Source organism: Eumetopias jubatus, unplaced genomic scaffold, assembly GCF_037043125.1.
Source record: "Eumetopias jubatus isolate StellerSeaLion01/CBP00866 unplaced genomic scaffold, mEumJub1_p1.0 scaffold_5, whole genome shotgun sequence".
NCBI classification, from domain to species: Eukaryota; Metazoa; Chordata; class Mammalia; order Carnivora; family Otariidae; genus Eumetopias; species Eumetopias jubatus.
This window is the reverse complement of record NW_028274811.1, coordinates 48949913-48962160: the sequence shown is the minus strand read 5'-3', so window position 1 is coordinate 48962160 and position 12248 is coordinate 48949913. Positions and strand designations below refer to the sequence as shown.

Here is a 12248-nt window from a genome sequence, read left to right as displayed (position 1 = left end):
AGCACAGAGTTAGGATGAATCATTAGTGGGTCATGGAATCAATTATGTGGTTACCATCAGCACTGTTTATTGTTGTTTTTTATTTTTGTTTGTTTTTGAATATCAAATGTAATGCTTCAGGTAACTTTTTGTTTCATTGTTGATGAGTTAGTGTGTATTTGTATTTGAATGTGTATATGAGTACAAAACATAATACTGAGTGGCGAAAACTAGTTGCAGACTGATAGGTAAGTATAATTGAGTTTAGGTTATAAAATAATCCAATATGCTGTTTTGGAAAGATAAATACCAACTGTAGTATACCAGCTTCTGAAGACAGAATAGAATGGGATTATGACAATGTTCCAAGGAATTATGCAAGATCCCCCCTTTGTGTGCATGTGTGCGCACATGCATGCAACATGCCTGCAAACATTTACCTTAAAAAAAAAAAAAAACTAAGTGACTATGACAGAATGTTAACATGTAGGTGATAGGCACTTGGATATATATTGGCTATATAATTTCCTGTACTTTTGTGTTATTTGTACTATATGATTTTTTAAAAAGCTGTATCATGCACTAAGTAGGTTAACTATTATAGTTTTATTATGGGGAGAGTCTTTAGGGGTGAATGATGTCAAAATGAAATTTATTTTTTCAGAATGAAATTTTTATTTAAGTGTTCTTTAGAAGAGCACCCCTGGGTGGCGCAGTCGGTTGAGCTTCCAACTCTTGGTTTAGGTTTAGGTCATGATCTCAGGATCATGAGATTGAGCCTTGCGTCAGGCTCAGCAAGGAGTCTGCTGGAGTTTCTCTCTCTCCCTCTCCCTCTGCCCCTCCCTCTGCTCTCTCTCTCTCTCTCTCAAGTGACACCTTTAATTAGATGAAAGCTATGTAGTTGCTATGTAATTAAGTACATAGAAAGGGAAAATACATGAAGTATGATGTAGCCAAAAATGCTTGTTAAATTAGAAGCCCTGATGAATAAAGGAAAAAGTTCTCTCTCTTGAGTGGTGCATTGAGGGAAAGCAAACTATGACCCATCAAATAATCAAAGTTTAAACATTATATTATTAAAATTATAATTTGTTTCTTAACCATGAGGCAAAAAACTAAAAATATATAATGTATATATTATTTTGTCATTCACATTTTTGTTTGTTTGTTTTACTTAGCTGGTCACCTGACATTTGAATGCCGTAATTTTCTCCGAGTGGACCCCAAAAGGGATATAGTTTTGGATGTGAGCAGCACAAGCAGTGAAGAGAGTGATGAAGAGAATGAAGAACTGAATAAATTGCAGGCATTACAAGAAAAAAGTAAGTAATGCTTTTTCTTTCCCTCCATCCTTTAAAAATGTTTCTAAACATTCTGCTTATGCTTATGTCATGTTTATTGTTCTATTGTACTTATCGTTTAGATAGCTTGTGTATTTTATGTAAGAGGTACTGCACAGGTAAGGAAATAGGCTTTGAATTTCTAGGTACTTTGCCCCAGATCAAACAGCTAATCAGTGTTAGAACCAGGAGGCAGGTCTATTTCTGATTCCACAATGCAGGTTTTGTTGTTGTTGTTTTTCCATCATACTAAGATGTGTCACATGGTACAAAGAGTCTGATTTTAAGACTTGGTTTGTAGACCTGTTTGGCCATTTTGTAGCATGTGACTTTCAGCAAGTCATTTAACCACTGTGAGCCTTAATTTCTTTGTGGGATATCACAAAGAATAGGTTTGTCAAGTTACACTCATTCAAATCAGAGATGCTAACCAGTAGCCAGGTTTACTAGTAATTTCAAGTATATACATGATCGTGAGGCATAGGGGAAGCTGCAAGAGTTCTAGGACCACCAGTATGGCTCTCCACATATTTTCTTTCTACTTCACAACCCACTCTGGCCAAGATTAACATGAGGTTTCTTCATTACTTACCCAAAAGAAGTCATTTAATCATGAAATATCTCAATTTTAAATCCATATAGTTACATTTTCCAGGGAGCCATGCCTCATGCATCCATAGATCCCAGGATTATGTACCATAAACAATCTTAGACAAACCAGCTACATCCTGTAAGCAGTCTACAAATAAGGATTCTCTTGCCAACAACTTGATCATGGATCTTTAGCTTTCAGAACTGTGAGAAAATAAATTTCTGTTACTTAAGTACACCTTCCCCCCCCCCCGCCCCCCCCCCCAATTCTCTAGTTTGCAAATACCACTCATTTGTTTCCAGGAGGTCTGTCATTAGCATGTTTACAGAGAGATTTAACTAAGTTACCTTTTTTCTCTCTTGGGGGCATCCTCCTCTCTCCTCAAAGAAAGAGAAGATTGCATACCTATTGTTTAACTATTTTTTTCCCATCGTGTGTATAAAATAGCCTATCCTTGCAATGGGGCTTTTAGGGATAAAATGTAATGCTGTATGTGAAAATACTTGGTAAACTTCAAAATGCCATATGGTCGATGTCACACACAATAAAAATGTAACTTGTTTGAGTATGGGTTTAGGCATGGAATGAGAGAGATACAGAAAAGTTTAAATCTTATTTTAGCTCATCAGAGAATAAACCGTATACACTTTAAAACTTTTTAAGCTTTCCATATTCCATCTAGTGAAGGTAAATGAAGTCAAATGCCAGTGTAGTAGGACAGGCTGAGAAGGCAAGAGGAAGAGAGTCGTAAAAAGGGCAAACAAGACTTACATTACATATGAGTATATACAGCTTCAAGTAAAGATAGCTGCTTGGGTGTACGTACTTGATTTTATTAGCTACTAAAACACCACTGAAATGATAGTGGAAGAATTTTTTTAAAAATATTTTATTTATTTATTTGAGAGAGAGAGAATGAGAGACAGAGAACACGAGAGGGAAGAGGGTCAGAGAGAGAAGCAGACTCCCCGCTGAGCAGGGAGCCCGACGTGGGACTCGATCCCAGGACTCCAGGATCATGACCTGAGCCGAAGGCAGTCGCTTAACCAACTGAGCCACCCAGGCGCCCAAGTGGAAGAATTTTTTAAAAAAAACACAAACCCACAAAGACAAGAAAAACAAGATAGGAAGCAATAGTAACAAAATTTTAAAAAGCAGATGGGTTTAGGGATAATGGATTGCACACTTGAGAAAGCTCAATCCTTTAATAGTAGGAAGTCTGAGGAGTAACCTGAGAGTATACACTTTAAAACTCACCAAAGACTTGGTAATGAGTATCCTTAGGTACCTCTGTGAGGACATCTGTAAAGCTAAAAACAGAGGTTAAATATCTGACGTAAATCCCCTTCAATTCCCTTCGCCTACTCTGTGAAGCCAGGTGGCTTCCATCCATCACCTCAGCAGGCTACTACGTCTGTTTTCTAGACAGGGTAAAACAAAGAGTCTTTGAATTGGGACATACCAAACACAAATGAAAACAGTAAGTTAAAGTACAGAGAATGGCGAGAACCATCCAGACATCTTCATCTGTTTGGTTCCCAGACTTATATCACTCAGGCAGAAGATTTGAAGATTTATCTCTGGGAGATCTGACTGGTCTAAGAAGAAAGACAGAAATAAAGATACCGACCTCAAGGATTCTTCAAGGACACAACATAGCCACATTACCAGCAAAGTTAAGATTTAGAAGTTTTCACTTGCTCAAAACGTCATGTGAGCTTTTTTAGACAATCAGGGAACACTAAATTTCTGAAGAAAGACTCTCATGTGAAATATAGATACCAAAACCAACCAACCAATGGAACAACTTGAAGGATACAGAGTTCTGTGCAGGGAGAAGAAAACAGAAATCATTAATGCCCAGTTTTATAGAAAGATATGCTACAGCACCCATGAAACAAGAATAAGATACTATAAAAAAGAACAAAACAAAAGAACTTTTGGAATTAAAAAAGAAGTAGACATTCAAAACTTGATAGAGCTGGAAGCTAAAGTTAAAGAAATCTAACAAGCAAAACAAGGGAAGGAAAAAAAAGGTAAGACAAAGAATCAGTATAGGAAACACTTCATTCAGATGAGCCCTAGAAGGAGAAAACAAGGAATTTCCAAGAACTGAAGGACATTAGTTTCCAAATGAAAGTGTTCAATAAGTACTAAGCACAGTGTTAGAAATAGACCCACACAAAGGCACATTGTTATAAAACTTTGTATCATAGGAAACAAGGAGAATATAATTCAAACTTCCAGAGTCAGGGATAAAACAGATCATAGGCAAAAGATCAAGAGTCAGAATAACTTTGTTCTGTAAAAAAATACTGGAATCTAGTAGATGTGGATAATGCTTTCAAATTTTTGAAGGAAAATTATATCCAAATTAGAATGATATACCCAACCAAATTATCAACCAAGTGTGAGATAGAATAAAGATCTTGGCAGATATTCAAAATAAAAAAAAAAATTACCTCTCACATACTCTTTCTTAGAGCACTGATTCCAGAGGTTTCTTCCAAAGTAAGGGAGTAGACCCTTAGAAGGAAGACTTTCTAGGAAGTAGAGAAGATATGAAAGGAGTCTCTAGGGCATTTGTAGAGGAAATCTCAGGAAGACAGCCACACCAGTAACAGAGACTAGGCTGAAAGAGCAAAGTGAAGATTCTAGGAGAGAAAGCCTAAGATTGTCAATTCCACAGGGACAGTTTCCAGCCCATCCATCTCCACTGCCCTATCTAAAAACAAAAAACAAGAAAACCGAGAAAACCCAAACCAAACCAAAACAAAAACTCTAGTATTAGTGAGGCTGTTAAAGAACGCATAATTTAAACCTAGTTTTACAGAAAAGGAACTGAAGACAGATGACTCCCCAGGTCACTAACTTGCCACCATGAAACCAGCACTGTGGTCCGTGTTTCTTAACTACTAGTCTTATACTGTTTACGGTGTGGTGCTCTCCTACCTTAGAGATCACCCAGTCTATTGGTTCTTCATCTTTTTTCCCCTCACCACATCGATCTCGAAGGATAAAGTACACTCTCATCATGAATAGTGGTTTAGTCTAGAGGTGATTTTTCAGTAAGAAAACCTGGGACAGATCTTTCCCTGGCAGGAAAGGGAGGGAGTTAACATACCATACACCAGGATAGGGAGTAGTTGGTAAAACTTCCTTGTTAGAATCAGCTTTCCCTTAACCACACCTTGAGAATGACTGACTCAATATAGACTTTTTTTTTCCCCCTTAAAAAGATACACTTGCCTGCGGTCACTTAAAGGCTCAGAACTTGTTTCCAAGTCTCCCACTCAGGAGAGTGCTTATTTCAGGATATCATGCAGATTACAAAAAGTGTTATAAAAGGGATCCATATTTATTTCATGGTCATCTAGTGGAAGCCCAGTGACTGCCTACTCAGACAATAAACTGGTTCCTAAATACAGGGAGGAAAGGAGTATAGACGTTGTAGTTCTTAGTTCCATTGATAACTTTGTGATACTGCTTAGGATCTCTGATGGCGTGAGGGTAGAACACTGACTTGAGTGTGAGTTCTCATGCCATAGCCATTAGTGGTACTGAGGGCTCCTGAATCCTTCCTTGATTCTTAGAGGTGGGGAGCTCTTGTATCAACTCTCTTGAATAAGTTATGGTTTGGGGGATTTTTCTTTTTTTTTTTTTCCTGTTTAGGCTGGAATGGTACTACAAATCTTTTTTTTTTTAAGTTTTATTGTTATGTTAATCACCATACATTACATCATTAGTTTTGGATGTAGTGTTCCATGATTCATTGTTTGTGCATAACGCCCAGTGCTCCACATAGAACGTGCCCTCTTTAATACCCATTACCAGGCTAACCCATCCCCCCACCCCCTCCCCTCCAGAACCCTCAGTTTGTTTTTCAGAGTCCATCGTCTCTCATGGTTGGTCTCCCCCTCCGATTTCCCCCCTTCATTCTTCCCCTCCTGCTATCTTCTTCTTCTTTTTTTTTTCTTAACATATATTGCATTATTTGTTTCAGAGGTACAGATCTGTGATTCAACAGTCTTGCACAATTCACAGCACTCGCCATAGCACATACCCTCCCCAATGTCTTATCACCCAGCCACCCCATCCCTCCCACCGCCCCCACCACTCCAGCAACCCTCAGTTTGTTTCCTGAGATTAAGAATTCCTCATATCAGTGAGGTCATATGATACATGTCTTTCTCTGATTGACTTATTTCACTCAGCATAACACCCTCCAGTTCCATCCACGTCGTTGCAAATGGCAAGATCTCATTCCTTTTGATGGCTGCATAATATTCCATTGTGTATATATACCACATCTTCTTTATCCATTCATCTGTCGATGGACATCTTGGCTCTTTCCACAGTTTGGCTATTGTGGACATTGCTGCTATAAACATTGGGGGTGCACGTACCCCTTCGGATCCCTACATTTGTATCTTTGTGATAAATACCCAGTAGTGCAATTGCTGGATTGTATGGTAGCTCTATTTTCAACTGTTTGAGGACCCTCCATACTGTTTTCCAGAGTGGTTGCACCAACTTGCATTCCCACCAACTGGGGGGATTTTTTTAATGACAATAAAAATAGTGAACCAGGAGAAAGCAAAGAATTTTTAGTGTATTTATGTTAATTAGTTGTTCTGCTTTTATGAAATAGAGACATGAAGGGGAAGAGAGCTAAATGTCACCAAATAAAATTCAAAACTTATTTTTGTACAAGTTATGGTCTTTTTTGCTTCTGTTTACATTTGTTTCTATTGTATGTTTTTCTGTGTATTTAAGGAATTTTTGACACGAATTAGAAAATGTGAGAGCAGGACTTGACATGGTTGGGAACAAGCATTGTTGTCTTATAGTACAACAACCTGGGACCCATACAGCCTTATAAAATTGTATTACAAGTGCTGTGAACAGGGAAAGATTGACTAGTCCATACATAACGAGGATTATATGATCTTATTGACTCACTATGTGTGTTCGTGTGTGAACGTGCTTGCTGTTTAGTGGCACTACCATGCTTTAGGAAGCTTATTAAGGTTTTATAGTGTGTTTTGAACTTGCTGAAGAAACTTGCCTTTGGAATTGTACATGATAGTAGCAAATATCTGAAGTCCTATTTATATTATAGTGTGCAGAAAGCCAACGTAAAAGGATTTTACTCTTTACAAAGTACCCAAGGAATTCAAGAGTATGGATTTTTTTTCTCATTCTATTTTACCTAGTGTTATTAAACACTAATCAGCTATTTACCTGTAACCAGGAGGTAGTCCTCTTCTCATATCTCATCCCTTAATATTTTATGATATTCTTTTAGTTTAGTCCAGAAAAGAAATGTATTTTGACAAATTTGGGGGTTTGGGCTTAGTTTGATGTTTTGGTTTGGTTTTGTTCGTTTAAGAAAGTTTTATGTTAAATTCATACTTGATATTATTTAAAGATGGTTGATTCTGAATGCTGCCCAGGAGAAAATGCCAAAATCAGGTATTTGCGTGTTACCATAATTGTGTCTTTTGTTCCCTTTAGTAACTGCTAGAATCAGATTCAAGTGAATGACTCCAAGTGGTGGTTTCAAGCTTCATAAAGATGTGGCTTAAATGAATCCATGGCATAATTGGAATAAAACCTGTATTTGGCTCAAAATGTACTTTTCATAAGAAAGTTACAAAAGATATTTGCTAAGTAGTTGATTAGAAGGCCCACAAGTGAATGGAAATTTCGATGAATGGATCTAGGTTTGAAACAACTTAATCAGGTATTTAAAAGCAACTGGAGTAGCTACAAACCTGGTGACATATGCAAAGATCTATTGGCTGACTCTGCTGGTACTACTAGGATGGTTCTTGTTATATCCCAAAGTTATCTCTAAGCACTGGATCATATCCTCTGACTGCTGTATGCTACACAAGAGACTACCACTCTTGCTGAACATAGAAAATTTAAGTGGTAAAGTACATAGGGTTTTTTTGCCTTCAGTTTTGTACTCCAAAGGTTGATTGTATTATTTTCCAAGAAAAATACTGTTTTGAAAAAACTCAGATCCTTTTCCTTATGCCTATCACATTTCAACATCCTGTCTCAGAAGACACTTCAGTAAATAGAGGTGGAATCATTTCAAGAGTGGTAGTATAGAAACAGTCAACCGTCTAAATCAAACTTTATCTTCAGTGCTTGTATTCTCATATACTATTATTGTCAATACTGCTAGTTCCTAAGGGTAGTAGCCAGGAAAAAAGATGTCTTGAATTCTAGAATTATTTTGTTTTATTAGAACTAATTTCTCCATATAACTGAGTCACTGGACTCCTTACCCATCATTCCTAAATGGAAGTGGTTATTTTTCCCATCGCTACTTATTTGCTTAGTTTCTTATAACTTTGGGGGAAGGGCATGTTTACGGTAGTCATTCTGAACTTATAGATACAAAAAAAATCTGCTCAAGAAAAAGCTAAAATGACTATTTTAATGTCAGATCAAGTCTGTTTCAAAACAAAGAATATTACTAGGGATAAAGAGGGTTTCTTTATAATGATAAAAGTGTTAGTGCAGAGGACATATGAAAAGTAAGTGTTTATGAATACTAAGTGGTGATGCACCTAATAACAAATTCAAACTGTATGAGACAAACTGCTAGAATTACCAGGGAAAATCCTTATGGATAAATAAATCCACAATTATAGTTGGAGATTTCAGCATTCCTCTCTCAGTAATTGATGGAACCAGTAGACAGTAAATCAGAAAGGATATATAAGACTTGAGTAACACTGCCAACCAACTTGACCCATTCAATATTTATAGAACACATCTCTCAACAAGAGCAGAATACACATTTGTTTTCAAGAGCGCAAAGAACATTTACCTAGATAACCTTATTATATGCTATAAAACAAATCTTAATACATTTTCAAGGATTCACATTATGCAAAATATGTTCTCTAGCCACAAGGGAATTAAATTAGGACTTTAGTAACACCTTCCTAAAAAATTCCCCAATATATGTAATCTAACATACTTCTAAATAACCCATTGGGTCAAAGAAAAAAGGCAAAAGGAAATTAGAAAGTGTCGTGAACTGAATGAACAAAAACATAATGTAATATTTATGGGATGCTCTTAAAGCAGTACTTAAAGGCAAATTTACAGCACTAAATTCCTGTATTAGAAAAGAAGAAATGTCTCATATTTACAACTTAACCTCTGCCTTAAACACTAGAAAAAGAAGAGTAATGAAACCCAAAGTAAGAAGAAAGAAAATAAAAAAAATCAGAGATGAAATCACTGAAATGGAAAATAGGAAAACAAAAGAGGAAATTAGTAAAACCAAAAGCTGGTCCTTTGAGAATATCTATAAAATTGAAAAATTGCTCTCCAAACTGATCAGGTAAAAATGAAAACAAACAAAAAAACCCCAGTATCAGAAGTGAAAGAAGTGACGATAGTACAAATTATACAGGTATTACAATAAGGGGAATATTGTGAAAAACTTATGCCAATAAATTGGACAACTTAGGTGGAATGGACAATTACTTGAAACATACAATTTACCAAAAACTCTTTGAAGAAGAAATAAACTGAATGGCTTACATCTATTAAAGAAGTTAAATGTTTAGTTTAAAAACTTCCAACAAAGAAAACTCCAAAGCTGAATGGCTTCTATCTTACTTCTACCAGATGTTGAAGGAGAAATAAAACCATTTCTACATAAAATCTTAAAAATTGAAGAGGAGGGAGTACTTTCCAATTCAGTTTATAAGACCAGCATTTCCCTAATAACACTACAAGTAGAGACTCCTACAAATACAGGCACAAACAGAAGTTTAAGCAATTAAAAGAATTTTAGCAAACCAAATCCAACAATATGTGAAAAGGATGTTATGACCAATTGGTGTTTATCCCAGTAGTATAAGATTTGTTTCAGTTCAAACCCAGCCAAGGTAATTCACCATTTTTAATAGCTCTTTAAAAAAGAATACCTATATGATAATTACAGTATTTTAAGAAATTTTATGAGGAAGTTCACTGTCCATTTTTGATAAAAATACTCAGCAAACTAAGAAAAGAAGGGAACTTTATCAACTTGATAAAGGACATCTATAAAAAGCTGGAAGATTACATAATACCTAATGATGAAAGACTGAATGTTTCTATAACATAAGAAACAAAGCAAAGGTGTCCACTCCTACCACTTCTATTCAACATTGTAGTGGAGAGTCCAGCCACACAGTAAGACAAGAAAAATCAAAGGCATCCAGATTGGAAAGGAAGGAGTAAAAACTATTTACTGATGACTTTGTCCTCTATATAGAAATCCCATAGAATCTACCAAAAAAACTTGTAGAAACTAATAACCTAAGAACTAAGTTCATCAAAGTTATAGAATACAAGATTGACCAATGGGCAAAAAATCAACTGTATTTCTGTATTGTGACAATAAATCAAAAATTGAAATTTTAAAAATACCTTTTATAACAGCATTAAAAATGTGAAATACTTAGGGATAAATTGACAGAAGATGTGCAAGTCTGGAACATACAGAACATTGCTGAGGGAAATTAAAGAAATGAATGAATCAAAAGACCATATGCTTGGAATAAAAGATTCAGTCTTTTTAAGATGTCTGTTCACTCATTGAACGCTACATTGAAAACTAATGATGTACTACTGTATGTTGGCTAATTGAATTAAAAAAAAAAAGATGTGAGTTCTCCCCAACCTGATTTATAGATTCAAACTGATCACAATCAAAATTCTAGCAGACTGTTTTAGAGCCACTTTTAAAGTTCTTGTGGAAATGTAAAGAACATAGAATAGCTAAAATACTTTGAAAAAGAGTAATAAAGTTGGAGCACTAGCACAACCTAATTTCAGGGCTTAGTGTAAAGCTACAAGTAATTAAGGCAGTGTTGTATTGATGTAAGGATAGATCCATGGAATAGAACAGACCCATACATTTATGGCCAATTGATTTTTTTAAACTTTTATTTTCAAAGAATTATAGATTTACATGCAGCTGTAAGTGATAATACAGAGAGTACTTTGTACCCTTTATGCAGTTTCCCTCAATGGTAACATCTTCCAAAATTGTTGTACAATATCACAACCAGGATTCTGACATTGATAGAGTCAAGATAAAGAATATTTCTGGCACCACAAGGGTCACTCATATCGCCTTTTTAAAAGCCACACCCACTTCTCTCTTGTCCTTACTATGTTCTTAATTTCTGGCAACCAAAAATTTGCCATTTCTATAATAAAATTTCAAAAATGTTTCATAAATGGATTCATATAGCATATAATCTTTTTAGATGGCTTTTTCCACTAGCTGTAATTCTCTGGAGATGCACTCAGGTTGCTGCATATTTCAATAGTTTGTTTCTTTTTATTGTAAAATAGTATTTAAGTCTATGATCCTTTTTGAGTTGATTTTTGCATGAGAGACTTAAGCCAAGTTTTAGTCTTTTGCTTAAAGATAACCAATTGTTCCAGCACTCTTTGTTGGAAAGCTATCTTTCCTCCATTGAATTGCTCTTGCGTTTTTGCCAAATATCAGTTGGTCATATTTGTGTCTGTTTCTAAATTGTCTTCTGTTTCATTGGTCTATGTGTCTTTTCTTCCATCACTGCCACACGGTCTTGATTAACATAGCTATATAAGTCTTAAAATTGAGTAGACTGATTTTTTTTTTAAGATTTTTATTTATTTATTTATTTGACAGAGAGAGACACAGCGAGAAAAGGAACACAAGCAGGGGGAGTGGGAGAGGGAGAAGCAGGCTTCCTGCCGAGCAGGGAGCCCGATGTCCTGGGATCATGACCTGAACTGAAGGCAGACGCTTAACGACTGAGCCACCTAGGTGTCCCTATTCCTGTTTTTGCTTAGAGTATTTATTATGAAATCATTGTCAGATTTTGCTAGAAGTATTTTCTGCATTGATCAGTATGATATTATGATTTTTCCTTAGCTTGTTAATATGGTAGATTATATTATTGATTTTTGAAAACTGAACCAGCCTTGCATCCCTGAGTTTTATTTGCTAATATTTTGTTAAGGATTTTTCCATCTATATTCATGAATCGTGTTGGTCTATAGTTTTCTTGTTTTGTACTATTTTAGTCTGATTTTGGTATCAGAGTAACAGTGACATAGAATATTGAGATTTCATTCTCTTCTATTTTTTGGAAAGATTGCATAAGATTTGTATTAGAGTGGTGTTAATTTTTCTTTAAATGTTTGGTAGACTTCTTCAGTGAAGTTATCTGGGCCTGAAGATTTCTTTTTGGGAGTTTTAAAATTACAAATTCGATTTCCTCAATAGTTAAAGGGTTATTGAAATAATCTATTTCATG

General features: G+C 35.6%; 1 protein-coding gene across 1 annotated transcript in view; it reads left to right on the top strand.

Moving 5' to 3' along the window:
- SREK1IP1 (SREK1 interacting protein 1) overlaps nt 1-12248 on the top strand; it is a 42575-nt gene that overhangs the window by 19884 nt on the left and 10443 nt on the right. Inside the window, exon 3 of the mRNA XM_028123882.2 lies at nt 1158-1301. Within this exon, the coding sequence (XP_027979683.1) occupies nt 1158-1301 (144 nt within the window). The remainder of the gene's footprint in view (nt 1-1157; nt 1302-12248) is intronic.